General features: G+C 40.3%; 1 protein-coding gene across 1 annotated transcript in view; it reads right to left on the bottom strand.

The window, feature by feature from the left end:
* Positions 1-8,951: 8,951 nt before the first annotated feature.
* The window catches only part of WWTR1 (WW domain containing transcription regulator 1), a 143,739-nt gene continuing 138,486 nt past the window's right edge, over positions 8,952-14,204 (bottom strand). Inside the window, exon 7 of the mRNA XM_033212346.1 lies at positions 8,952-12,695. Within this exon, the coding sequence (XP_033068237.1) occupies positions 12,511-12,695 (185 nt within the window). The 3' untranslated portion in view covers positions 8,952-12,510. The remainder of the gene's footprint in view (positions 12,696-14,204) is intronic.

Raw genomic sequence — 14,204 nt, 5'->3', positions numbered from 1 at the left:
ACTGAGCTAGATTTCTCACCAATTCTAAAATCACCTAGGAAGGAATGCTTGGGTTCCTACATAGAACTGAAAATAATAAAAAGTGTTTTTTGTTGTTGTTTGTTGGGTTTTTTTTGTTTTGACTCTTTTGTTTTTGAGACAGAGTCTCGTTCTGTAGCCCAGGCTGGAGTGCAGCTCACTGCAACCTCCACTTCCTGGGTTCACGCGATTGTCCTGCCTCGGCCTTCTGAGTGACTGGGATTACAGGTGCCCACCACCACGCCCAGCTAATTTTTGTATTTTTAGTAGAGACGAGGTTTTCACCATGTTGGCCAGGCTGGTCTCTAACACCTGGCCTCAAGTGATCCTCCCGCTTCGGCCTCCCGAAGTGTTGGGATTATAGAAGTGAGCCACTGCACCCAGCCAAAGTGTTACTTTTTTTACTGGCATAATTTGTACTGTTCATTTCACCTGAATTAGGGAAAACGATCAACTAAAATATAATAAATATCAGGATTGTTATGCGATTACTCAAAGTACCTCTCATGAAGGGAACTGTACACAGCAGCCTGCACTCACTCCTGTGCTCTTTATTTCCCAAGTCATTCTATTTTGTGGTTTACCTCATCTGTGTGGAAGAGGCCCGAACGCAGAGGCAGGTTTCTATAATCCTCAGAGTTAAAAGAAAAGGCAACTCCCTACGATCTCTGCTCTGTGACGGGCAGATCCTGTCCCTTCTTCTTTGCCTACCTCCCCTCCCAGAGCTCTCCCTCTGGTACAAACACCGTCCTTTCACGTCCTTCAGGGATAGCTGTGCTATCATCACCTTATTTGAAAGCTGAGGAAACTGAGGCTTGAAGAGGTTGTGCAACAAGCCAACTGCACTGAGCTAGTCAGTGGCAGAACAGGCATTAAACCCAGGACACCTGGACGTCAAGCCCAAGCTCCTCACCACCTGGCTGTCCTGCCTGTCTCCCTAAGTGTCAACACAAAGACGTCCAATGACAGAACTACAGCTCTCCTGCACTCCACTGGTCAGGTAAGGGGAAGCTCAATGAACCGAGCTGGATGAAAAGGAGCAGCAAGTGCTAATGAGATGGGGCCAAAGGGGAAAATCCCCTGGAGGCTGATGTCAATGATCGGCAGCTAAACCTCCCATGCTACTTTTAAACTTGCCTATCTCAACTTTCCAGGCTTCTTCCATAGCGCTTTGATTTCAGTATTTCCCTGTGTGGCCTTTCCTGGAGCAGGGAGAGAAGGAGAACTGGGTGCTAACTGTGATACTCAGCATGGTGTAGCCTTGGAAAGTCTCCCCATCTCTTTGGGCCTCAGTTTCCTTCTCAGTAAGTAAGAGCAATTGAGTCAGGCTGTTGCTAAGTTCCTCTTTAGTGCAATCTATCATGCTTTGGTTTTAGAGTTGTCATAAGTAGCCTGGGGCCAGGCGCAGTGGCTTATGCCTGTAATCCGAGCACTTTGGGAGGCTAAGACAGGAGGATCACTTGAGCTCAGGAGTTTGAGGCTGCAGTGAGCTATGACTGCACCACTGTAGTACAGCCTGAGCAACGGAACAAGATCCTGTCTCAGAAAGAAGTAAAAGAAGAAGGAAAAAAAGAAGAAGAAGAAGGGAAGGAGGAGGAGGAGGAGGAGGAGGAGGAGGAGGCGGAGGAGGAAGAAAGAAGAAAGAAAGAAAAAAGAAGGAAGAAGAAAGAAAGAAGAAGAAGAGAAGAGGAGAGGCAGAGAAGAGGAACGAAGAAGAAGAAGAAAAGGAAGAAGAAGAAGAAGAGAGAAGAGAAGAAGAGAAGAGAGAAGAAGAAAGAGGAGGAGGAGGAGGAAGAGGAGGAGGAGGAGAAGTAGCCTGGATTAGTAAAACTTGGGTCTACAGAGCTTAGCTCCTTTGTGGAGCTTTAAAAAAATCCCAGTGTCCAGTTCAGGCTCCACTTTCAGGTATATTAACTTAATTGAGTTTGGAGGCCAGGCATCAGACATCAGTCCTTTTTATTTTTAATTCACCAGGTGATTCTAATAAGGAAGCAGTTTGGAGAACTGCTCTGGAGTGTTCTCAAACTTGAGTCCTGGAGGGCTTGCTAAATACAGAGTGTTAACTCCCATCCCAAAGTTAATGATTCAGTAGGCTTGAGGGTCGAGCATTGCTTCTTTTCTTTTCTTTTCTTTCTTTCTCATTTTCTTTCTCTTTCTTTCTCTCGCTTTCTTTCCCTCCCTCCCTCCCTCCCTCCCTCCTTCCCTCCCTCCCTCCCTCCCTCCCTTCCTTCCTTCCTTCCTTCCTTTCCTCCTTTCCTTTCCTTTCTTATCCTTTCCTTTCTTTTTTGACAGAGTTTCTCTTTTGTTGCCCAAGCTGGGATGCAGTGGTGCTATCTCGGTTCACTGCAAACTCCGCCTCCCGAGTTCAAGTGATTCTCCTGCCTCAGCCTCCTGAGTAGCTGGGATTACAGACCAACACCACCACACTCGGCTAATTTTTTGTATTTTTAGTAGAAACAGGGTTTCACCATGTTAGCCAGGCTGGTCTTGAACTCCTGACCTCAGGTGATCCACCCGCCTCAGCCTCCCAAAGTGCTGGGATTACAGGTGTGAGCCAGCGTGCCCAGCCTCTTTCTTTTTGTAGAGACGGGGTCTTGCTGTGTTGCCCAGGCTGGTCTCCTATCCTGGCCTCAAGCTATCCTCCTGCATTGGCCTCCTAAATGCCGGGATTACAGACATATGCCAGCATGCCCTGCTGGGCATTTCTATTAAGTTCCTTAATGATGCTAATTCTGCCAGCCCAGAGTCCACACTTTGAGAACTACAGAAGTGTTTACACTCTCTTAAGTGGTACCTATGGTCACGTGAATTACTTTTTCTCAGCCTTGGAGAGCCTGAAGATTTCATCGCATTCTTAAAGATCCATGACCCCAGAAAAATTAAGAGCCAGATTGGAGTCTAATCATGCATTGAAAGCTCTTTCTAGGCAGGATTTCACAACAGATGATTTTGCAACAGGTTCAGTCTTGGAGTAGTCCCAAGGGTGTATATGTGTGTTTGCTTAAGCACCTGGGCATTGCAGGCTGTACGATGCCAACACACTTACCAGTCCACACTCAGTTTCCTACCCAGAAGTTGCAATACTAGGAACATCAGCTTGGTTAAGAGAGTAAACATGACAACTTTTCCCAGCATCAAATGTGAATATTGTGAAGAGGTAGAAAAACAGGGAGAGGGGAAGAAAGAGAATTCCCCGTGATGCTATTGAGGCAGAAATTAAACCTCTGCAGATAATCCTGCTGCCTTGTAATGCCTATTGATGTTGAGGCCACAAACTTGGGAAAATGAATGTTGTGCCATCAGGATCACCCTAAGGATCAGTTACATAACATTTAATCAGCATAAATTATACTCATCCAAAATGTAGCATGTGAAGTTCATATGTAAACTTTAGTGTATTTTTTTATTCTTTAAAAATTCCATTTTTTGAATGTTTGATAATGTACACAATACACTAGAACAGTCATTTTGTATTTAATTTATAACATTAAAAAATAAATAAGCAAACATACATACATTGGGGCTCCATGATGAAGAAAAAAGTTTGGCGATTACTCCTCAAGTGTCGAACCTGACTGCACCAGAATCGCCTGGAAGCTCACCGAACAAATGCAGAGTCTCAGACCTCAGTCTCTTTCAGGTTCAGGAGGTCTGAGAAATTCACGGTTACACCAACAACTTGGGAAATTCTAAGGCAGGTGAGCCATTGACTCTACTGTGAACCCTGCTCTGAAAATGACTTTAGTTGTTTTTTTTTTTTTTCTCTTTGTACTTAATAACTTTATTCTGACTCAAAAGCCATAGAGCTCCTCACCAAAGGACACACAGGTCAGTGCAAAGAAGGAAACAAACATGTCTGTATTCTGCATGTCTTTCTCTTTCCCCCTTCAGCAATGCCCCATTCTATTCCCAGCCCTGGTTGGCTGCACCCCCTGAGCCAGGCACTGGTCACTCACTACATCGTGACAATGCCACCTGCCGCCTGCTAATGGTGACTCGGCTCAGCCATTAGAGGGCAGCAGATAACAGGTCACAAAGCAGATAATTTCTCTGTGAGCGGGTTTGCCCATCTTCCTAAATAATCCAATTTTTCTCGAATATTTTCTCATCAAGGAACATTTTCCAAAAACCTTATAAATGCAGGTCATGGAAGTGACAGCAAACAAGTCCAAGATGGCACTGTCCAAAGGAAAATTTCTGTGTTAGGCATGGCTCAAGGTGCTAGGTAAAAAACTAACAAAATCCTTGCTCTCATGCAGCTGACAAGTTAATGGGGACAATGGAAAAGTAAGTTGTCTCTCACTGTTAGATGGTGGTAAATGCTGCAGAGAAAGACATGGCCTGGGCCAAGAGAGGGAAAAGCTCAAAGAAGGGAATGAATATTTATTGACCACCTGTGAACAAATGGTTTTCACATAAATCTCTTCATCTTCACCACTCTCTCACTGTACCCCTCTTTTTTTATTATGCCAATTTTATGTGTAAAGAAACTGAAGCTCCCGCCGGGCGCAGTGGCTCACGCCTGTAATCGCAACACTTTGGGAGGCCGAGGTAGGCGGATCACTGAGGTCAGGAGTTCGAGACCAGCCTGACCAACATGGTGAAACCCTGTTTCTACTAAAAATATAAAATTAACTGGGCATGGTGGCACATGCTTGTAATCTCAGCTGCTCCAGAGGCTGAGGCAGGAGAATCGCTTGAACCCGGGAGGCAGAGGTTGCAGTGAGAGGAGATCATGCCATTGCACTCCGGCCTGGGCAACAAGAACAAAACTCAATCTCAAAAAAAAAAAAAAAGAAGGAAAGAAAATGAAAGAAAAAAAAAAGAAACTTGAGTTCTGAGACTTTAAGAAACTTGGTTAAGGTCACGGCATTAATGGATACCTGCACAGTGCTGAACTTCTTAACTTGCTGTCGTAATGAAACCCAGGATGAATTGTTAAGGAGACAGCCCACACATGCCTTTTATTAGCACTCACACACCCCGCCTTCTCCAGAACTCAATATGCTACTTTTTTTCCAATTCCAATATGCTATGTGGAATGTGCCGGGCCTCCTCTTCCCCAATTAATGTCTCACCCTTATTTTGGTTCTCTGCAACTCTTATTTTGCTCTATGCTAATCCCATAAATTGGTTATCATTCTAGTGTGCAGACAGTAATGACTGTTAATTTCTGCTAAGCCCACAAATTAGTTTTCTCCATTTATAGCCCAATTTATCACATTATCATTCCCCAGGGAAGATATTTGGTGGAGGAGGGGGGCTTTTTCTGGATTTAGTAGTCTAATCCTAATGGTAGAAATGTCAGCTTTTCTGGTTGGGTAATGAGAAATATGTGTTCTAATTTGGCTTGCTGAAGTTATGCCCTTTATAAAGATTAGAGTCATAGTTAAAATATCATAGTTAAAACAACCTCCTGTTATAGCTATCAGACTCGGAAGTGCTGTAAGAAAAGGAGTGTGGGCTGGGCGTGGTGACTCACGCTTGTAATCCCAGCACTTTGGGAGGCCGAGGTGGGCAGATCACAAGGTCAGGAGTTCGAGACCAGCCTGGCCAACACAGTGAAACCCCAACCCTACTAAAAATACAAAAAGTAGCTGGGCGGTGGTGACAGGCACCTGTAATCCCAGCTACTTGGGAGGCTGAGACAGGAGAATCACTTGAACCCAGGAGGCAGAGGTTGCAGCGAGCTGAGATCATGCCACTGCACTCCAGCCTGGGCCATATAACTAGACTCTGTCTCAAAAAGAAAAAAAAGAAAGAAAGAGAAGAAAGAAAGAAAGAAAAAGAAAGAAAGAAAGAAAGAAAGAAAGAAAGAAAGAAAGAAAGAAAGAAAGAGAAAGAAGAAAGGAAAGAAGAAAGAAAGAAGAAGAAAGAAAGAAAGAAAAAGAAAGAAAAGGAGTGAAAGAAAGAAGAAGAAAGAAGAAAGAAAGAAAGAAAAGAGAGAGAAAGAAAGAAAGAAAAGGAGTGTGTGTTTGTGTACACAAACAAATGTAGAACATTTGTTCAAACACTAAGGAAGAAGATAGAATGGGAGAGTTTTATACCATAACAAAGGGAGCCTTTTATAGGTAAAGAGAATAAAGAATGAGACCTAAAAAGGTTAAGCAGATCTCAGGAGATTACAATTATATCTGTTATTTCTGATAGTGCTGGCACTAGTGCCTGACTTCCAAGACTGAGGTTATTGAGGGTTTCATTTGAGAAAACAGATGGAATTGAAAGACTTAGAACTATAAAGATGTCAATTCTGCCTACATGTCTCTTAACGTGTAATCTTATTCCAATAAAAATACACACACATACAGGAACTAATGATGCCTACTGCAGAACACAGTAGATTGTCAGCATATATTGTTTCCCTTCCATTTCTCCTTCTGTGCCTTTGTTCACCAGTTTTCCATTCCCAGAATTCTCAGCCTTGGCTTCCCTGGTGTTACCTCACCACTCTCACCACTAAGCCCCCGAATGATCTTTCTCTCCTGATCTTTATTAGCATTAACTTTGTGCTAAATACACAGTAGTATATAAGCTTTATGGAGACAGAGGCCATGATTTCAATTCCTTCCTATGCTCATAGCACCAAATAGATCCGTGTGCAAGGAGAGGGCCACCAACTCCTCTCCATTTTGGTTCATCTTCACTTTTTCACTTGTTTTCTTTAAGTCACTCTACTATTAAAAATCTTCCTATGGCTTCTATTGTATAGGATAAACTCCAACTCTGACTTGAAGCATACAAACCTTTTCAAGGATTACTCTCCATCTACCTTATTTGGTCTCAACTCCCACCTTATTGCCCTCATACTGTCGCTCTCCAGGGCCATGGAACTTCTTGTCACTCCTGTTTTAAAATTCTGTGCGTTCAAGTAGGCTGTCTCCTTTACCTGAAATGCCGGGGAAATTCCTTGGTGAATAAGTCTCAGACAGCGGGACCTATTTGCGACTGTTCACACCTCTTTTCCTTCTCTACCTTGAGCTCCTATAACTCTTTGTCCCATAATGTATGGCCCCAATTAAACCATGGGATTGAGTTTTCTTCATCCTTGTTTTTCCTATGCCTATTTAGTGCCTTCAACATGCCAGGAGCTCAGCGAGTCTTACTGACGATTGAATTAATGGACTCTCTCTCTCTCTCTCTGCTGGTTGGTTGGTACTGGTGACTCAGAATGTTGGGGGATGTCAAAGAAAGAAAGTCTTAAGAATTCTATATTATTTGGTTCCCTCAGGAGAAACCAAATCTGCCTTAGGGTCAGGGCCCCCAGACCCACCTGACTCTCTCCAACTATGAAAAACACTGCTAGATGCCTGGAAATATTGGTGACAAGCTATTTTAGGAGAAAATGCTAATAATTTCCCAGATTAATGCTTACAATTGTCTTTTTTATAAATCCCTTGCCCCCACCCAGGGCCCCACACTCAGAGGAGCCCCACGTTTGGTATAATGCTCTGCTGCCACCATCTTGAAATTCTTATAAATTTGAGCAAGGGGCCCCATATTTTTATTTTTCACTAGGTCCTGCAAATTATGTAGCCCATCCTGCCAATGAGTACACGATACATACTTCCCAATGTGTCCTGATTTGACAGTTTTTGTTGTTGTTGTTGTTTTGTTTTGTTTTTTGTTTTTGTTTTTGAGACCCAGTCTCGTTCTGTCACCAACCTAGAGTGCAGTGGCCTGATCTTGGCTCACTGCAAGCTCCGCCTCCCGGGTTTACGCCATTCTCCTGCCTCAGCCACCTGAGTAGCTGGGACTACAGGCGCCCGCCACCACTAATTTTTTGTATTTTAGTAGAGACAGGGTTTCACCATGTTGGCCAGGTTGGTCTTGATTTCCTGACCTCGTGATTTGCCCACCTCTGCCTCCCAAAGTGCTGGGGCTACAGGCGTGAGCCACCACGTGCCTGGCCCATTGGACAGTTTTAACACTGAAATTCCTGAGTCTGGAAAAGCCCTCAGTCCTGGGGAAACCAGGAGAGTTGTCACCCTTCTTCTGGTCCTCAAACTGCAAACCAACGTGCCATGCATTACTTTGACCTAATGACTTACAAGAAGAAAAGCTTGTTATGACACATTAAGCCTCCCTCGCATACTCTATCTGTGACCCCTACGAATAAATATTTCTAAACACAACTCTCTGCTAATTACAGTTCAAGGTTTTATCAACTCAAACTTTTAAGTTACAAGAAACCTATTTCAAAAAGCAGTAGGAAAAGGTGGCAAAGTCTAGGTCAGTAAGTTCCAGCAAGCCTATGAGCCACTGGGGATTCAGGAATTATTTATCTAAATTTCTGATTAGGAATGAGGTTGGTAAATTAGTTACCACCCAGTTTCATCTTCTATAAACTTTCGATTCACATTATTGAGCCTATTTCTATTGGGCTGTTTGTTTTTTTCTATTGGTTTATAAGAGTTTGTTGTATATTCCACACCATCATACCTGGCTAATTTTTGTATATCTTTGTAGAGACAAGGTCTCACTATGTTACCCAGGCTGGTCCCAAACTACTGGGCTCAAGCAATGCTCCCGCCTCAGCCTCCCAAAGTGCCGGGATTATGGGCATAAGCCATCGTGCCCAGCGAGAATTCTGTATTTTTGATGGTCTTGTCAAATCTGTGAAGGTGTTGGGAGGAAAATGTAATTAAAAAATATATATATATATTTAAAGGTATATTTTTATTTTTTAAAGGTATATACACATATACATATATATATGTAAAAACCTCAGTGGACTTTGTAAATAAAGTGGAAACCAGAATTCTGCAAATATTTAGAATGTTAAAGGCCAGGCACATGAGCCAAGAAATTGTTTGCCTACAGATTTTTCTTTCTTTCATTGTCTACCAGGAGGGTTACATAAGCCTATCTTCAGTACCACCCAAAACCCCCAGTAAAAGGAACATAGACAAATAATGAAAAGCCAAAGGCTCCAGTGGAAGTTCAATTGTCTTTATTTTTCTTATACAGAATCAGAGAAGTAAAAACCAGTACCAAACTCCAGGTAAAATGGTTTGATCTGATCGATTAGGCTGCATACTTTTGGTACGCATAACATTCTAAACTTAAAATAGAAATCTTTATATTACAAAACATAGAAGTAAAATTTTAAAAAGTTAAAGTACTAGCACATATATGTGTTAGGAAAATGGTCTCTGTCAATTGCCCATTCTCCCAATTAAATTAACCTACGATTTCCTTTTTCTAACAGCTTATTTTTTTCATAAAAGTTGTACTTTGAGAAGTTACTTTCTAATTACGTCATGAGAACACGTCTTGTAATTAGCAACACTTCTGTCATTCTAGACCACTTCTTCTGCAGAGACCTCTTCAACCAAGTTGGCATAAGCCAGCACAATCAAGTTTTCACTGTTTTACCTGCTTCCTGTATATGGTGTAATCAGTGAAAGAAATGGCATTTCACATCCGAAATAATATGGTGAAACACTGTCTAACAATTACTTAGATTTAACAGAATTGCAATTAGGTTTTGACAATGTATTTACTTCAAAAGAAAATATCAGGAAATACCAGGAAAAATATCTTGAAAGAAAGATCTCTGAAATTGTTTTTCATTTGATATGCCTTTTCAGTGACAAAATTTGGGGGTGAAATGATGATGTTTAGTGATTGATTTAGTACTAAAAAGACTAGTACTAAAAAGACTAAAGACAGTTGTCTTATAATAAGAAATATAGTATAAATAGCACCTTATCAAGAATTCTTCAGGGGTTTTAACACTTACAATAATAAGAAATAGCCATTAAAAAGTTGCTCTAACTTTAGACTTCTAACTTTAGTGTTCTTTAACAAAGGCCGTATTTTGTGGCCTTAAAAACAAAAATATTATATCTGGCTTTATCTATTAGTAAACACAAAGGGTCCATATTTCATTCTGAGAAAAATATTTATTATATTCATTCATAAATGTTCTAACTAATTTAACTAAAAAAAACTTCTAGTGTTTTCTAATGCCATAAGCTTGCTAGAAAATTACTTCTAAAAATTGGTAATATAAATCATCAATGATTTAACTACTTAAAAAAAGAGGGGTATCTGTTTCTCTTACATTTAATAACCTGAAAATGAGTCTATAAAAATATTTTTTAAAAATACAGTAACACTGCTGAGTTTTGTTAGGTCCCTTGTTTTTTAATTAATTATTTATTTATTTTAAGCAAGAATGTACAACTCTTTTTGCAATTTTTTGCTAACAGAAGACAAAAAGAAATAGTGCTCCCTTCAATTGAGTAGCAATAAAATCATCTACCTTCATCTCTCTCAGAGGGCTTAGGGAGAGTGAAAGGAATTAGAGGAATATAAACCATGGGTCCTTCAGGAAAAAGAAGTCACTTCATAGTGATGGAGGCAACAGTAGGCTGTGCTCTTGTCTGCCAGCGTGCTCAGCATCAGCATGCCCTGCCCCTCCTCCTCCCACATAAGGTGCACCAAAACCTTCTTTTCTTCTACCACAGAGTCTTCCGGTACAAAGGTGGTAACAGAAAATAGTTGCTTTGTCCTTTTGGGGCATCTCTTGCATCTCCTACTTGTTTTGCTTTTGGAGTACTATAACTCGTCTCTTTCCATTTCACAACTAGTATCCTTTCCACGATATTCCATAACTTCGCTACTTCATCTCTGACCTTTTCACTTGCCTTCTTTCCAACATGATCCAATGTACTCTGTACATGTATATTCCGGTAGATCAAAAGGAATCTTATTTAAGATCCTCAACAAATAAGTCCCCCATGGAAATTGAAAGTGTCCTCTCAGAGACTCAAATTATTAATGTCTTTCAAAAAAGATTAAATTCATAGATTATAAATAATACTAGTTCGAAATATTAAACAGTTGAGGACTTCATTGGCAATGCAGGCAGACTGCATGCCAGTTGAACATGATGCTCTTTCAGTCCTTAAAAGCTAATAAAAAATGGTTTTGGTTACATAAGAGGTATTGAATACATATTTCATGCCTTTTTATACCAACTGTAGCAAACAGGGTTAGGATAATATACTTAGGAATCAATTTTACTGAATTCAGAAACATGTATCTCCACCTTACACCCTCAAAGGGCATTTGTTTTTTTACACGTCAGTCAGAGATCTGCTTCATCCTTCAGTTTCATAGATAGAATTATTTTAAACACTTGAAATCTAGAAAGCAAACCTGACAAGGCTTCAGAATTTAAAAAGCAACAGCTCACTGTGTGTGGTATGCTATCAGATTGAAATCTATGTTGTCCTGATGTTTTCAGAGTTATTTCAAAAGACAAAAATACAGTTGCCACTGATTTATCAAAAACATTTGGCTACCTTTTATCATCAGCTACAAAATTACAGTGCTTTATAAAATAAACATTAAGGCCAGGCCCAGTGGCTCATGCCAGTAATCCCAGCACTTTGGGAGGCTGAGATGGGTGGGATCACCTGAGATCAGGAGTTTGAGACCAGCCTGACCATGACGGTGAAACCCCATCTCTACTAAAAATACAAAAAATTAGCTGGGCATGGTGTCGGGTGCCTGTAATCCCAGCTACTCGGGAGGCCGAGGCAGGAGAATTGCTTGAACCCGGAAAGTGGAGGTTGCAGTGAGCTGAGATCGTGCCATTGCATTCCAGCCTGGGCAACAAGAGCGAAACTCCATCTCAAAAACAAACAAAACCCACCATCAAATTCTAAGCTGCAATTTTTTTAAATCCCAAGTTGTAATATTTCAAAACCTTTTGTTTGAATAAAATGCTCACAATTAGTACCAAACTGGTCTCTTTCACAAGATCTATAGTGTAAGAACTGTGACTAATGCTGCTGCTGCTACTCTCCTGCTGGAGGGACTAAGTTGTCTAGATGCTCTGCAGTAAAATAACAAAGGATAAGCTACAATAGGACTGTGTGCCTTTATAAATACAGACTAATAAGAACCATCAGAGCCAGCACGGATTCAAAATTACATTGTATTCCATACAGTAGAATTTTACTATCCATACAATGATTTTTAAAGCTCAAGTTAAATAGTTTTTAAAGCATTTGGTACTACTGTCATCAATACAGTTTTTGAAACTGTAAATCAGGTCTGATTTTGTGCACATTTCCTGGACCACGCTGCCCTCAGAATTAACTGCCTGTGGTCAGCTTTTCATGGTTTAAAATCAATTGGTGTATAAATTTCAATTAACTCTCATAAAGCTTAGCCATGGGGCAGCAGAGAAGAAAGAGAAAAGTATTCTGCATAATCAATCCTGCAGACACAATTCTGTATAATCTGTCGCAAGAATGCAGGCTTGCAGAAAACGAAAATGTAGTATTTATTTATGTTTAACTTAAGTTACTCTCAATCGAAACCAGGCAATGATTAAACTGGCAACATAAAAAGGAGGGAGCACGAGTCATGGAGGCAGAAAGTGGTGCACCTGCAGACTTGCTCTGCTCCATCACTTTTTCCAAGAGGCCCAGGAAATGTAAGGTCATGGCTACATCCAAGTTACAATGGTAGTGATTACAGCCAGGTTAGAAAGGGCTCACTTTTGTTCAGAGCAGACTCTACATCATTGAAGAGAGGGATCAGGTCTTCAGATTCCAAAGTTCCTAAGTCAACGTTTGTTCCTGGAAGACAGTCAAGGAAATCAGGGAAACGGGTCTGCTGGGGGTTGATGTTCATGGGTGTTTGCCCTGCGTTTTCTCCTATAACAGAATGAAAAGAAACCATTTTAATTCCTTCTTTTAGCTCTTGAAGGAGGAACAGTTCAAGTATTAAAACTCACCTTCATGTCTTCAACTACCACATTATTGACTCTTACTCATAGGAGGTACAGAGATGTAGAAGAAATAGAAAATTATTTCTGGATAGATGTGGTCCAGAATGGAAAAGGCCAAGGAGATAAGAAAGGAGCATGTGAAAGGCACTGTTGATCTGATCTATGATCTGTGCCTTCCCATGACAAAGGTGTGAAGAACTGTTTTACAAAAGAGTAGAGAGGCCCTGTCTGTAATAAACACGTTATTACAGAACTATAATCGACAGGTTTCATTGTAAACTTGTGTTTACCCATACCATCCTTCTTTATGTTCAAAGAGAATGATGTGAAGCTTATTTTAACCAGGTAAATAAAAAGTTGTCTTCATTGATGGCTTTAGGCATTATTTATAAAGGAAGTTCTGCAGACGTTCTCCCTCTTTCTGTTAATACCTACTCCCTACAACTATCTACTTTCTCACAAGCATATGAGCCACAATACATATAAGCATGCTAAGACTTTGAGTCTTCGAGTAAAGAAATATTTTGCTGTGCAGAAGCTCTTTAGTTTTAATTAGATCCCATTTGTCAATTTTGGCTTTTGTTGCCATTGCTTTTGGTGTTTTAGACATGAAGTCCTTGCCCATGCCTATGTACTGAATGGTATTGCCTAGGTTTTCTTCTAGGGTTTTTATGGTTTTAGGTCTAACATTTAAGTCTCTAATCCATCTTGAATTAATTTTTGTATAAGGTGTAAGGAAGGGATCCAGTTTCAGCTTTCTATTTATGGCTAGCCAGTTCACATGTACCCTAGAACATAAAGTATAATTAAAAAAAAAAAAAAAAGAAAGAAAGAAAGAAAAACTTTAGTGCATATCGAAATAAAAAAAAAAAGAAATCTTTTGTTTTCTTTAAGCCACTATTTCCTAAACCCATTTAATCACCTAAACCTATTTTGGCAGTACGTGTATTCTAATAAAATTGAAGTTCTTACAGAACACAGGTGAGAAAATGCTGTACTAGAGGAAAAGTAGGTGTCTGGGATATGACATGAAGAATATAGGTTCTTTATGTGTAATAGTATGGGACAGAATGCACTACTGACTTTTGTGTCATTAGATCGAGCTTTGTGGCTATGTAAGTTTAGACACACTTAACTTGCTTGATTCTCAGTTTACTCATCTGGAAATTGGGATTATAAGCGCCTTCTACAAAAATTGGAGTAAAGTGCCATACAGTGTCTGCCACACATCCGTGGCTCTAGGTGTCATTGACATATACAAAGTTATATACATACAAAATATGATAAACGTTGATTGTCCTGAGAGAAAGAAAAACCTAGGTCTTCAGCCACTATTAATTATACAATATCAAACAACAAGTTAATTAAAACAGTCCCAAACAATTTTCTGAAGAGATAATATCTACTTCAAAAATTGAGAAGCATTGATAACTAA

Source organism: Trachypithecus francoisi, unplaced genomic scaffold, assembly GCF_009764315.1.
Source record: "Trachypithecus francoisi isolate TF-2019V2 unplaced genomic scaffold, Tfra_2.0 Lachesis_group0, whole genome shotgun sequence".
In the NCBI taxonomy this organism is placed as follows: domain Eukaryota; kingdom Metazoa; phylum Chordata; class Mammalia; order Primates; family Cercopithecidae; genus Trachypithecus; species Trachypithecus francoisi.
The sequence above is the reverse complement of the archived record's forward strand: the minus strand, read 5'-3'. Positions and strand labels throughout refer to the sequence as shown.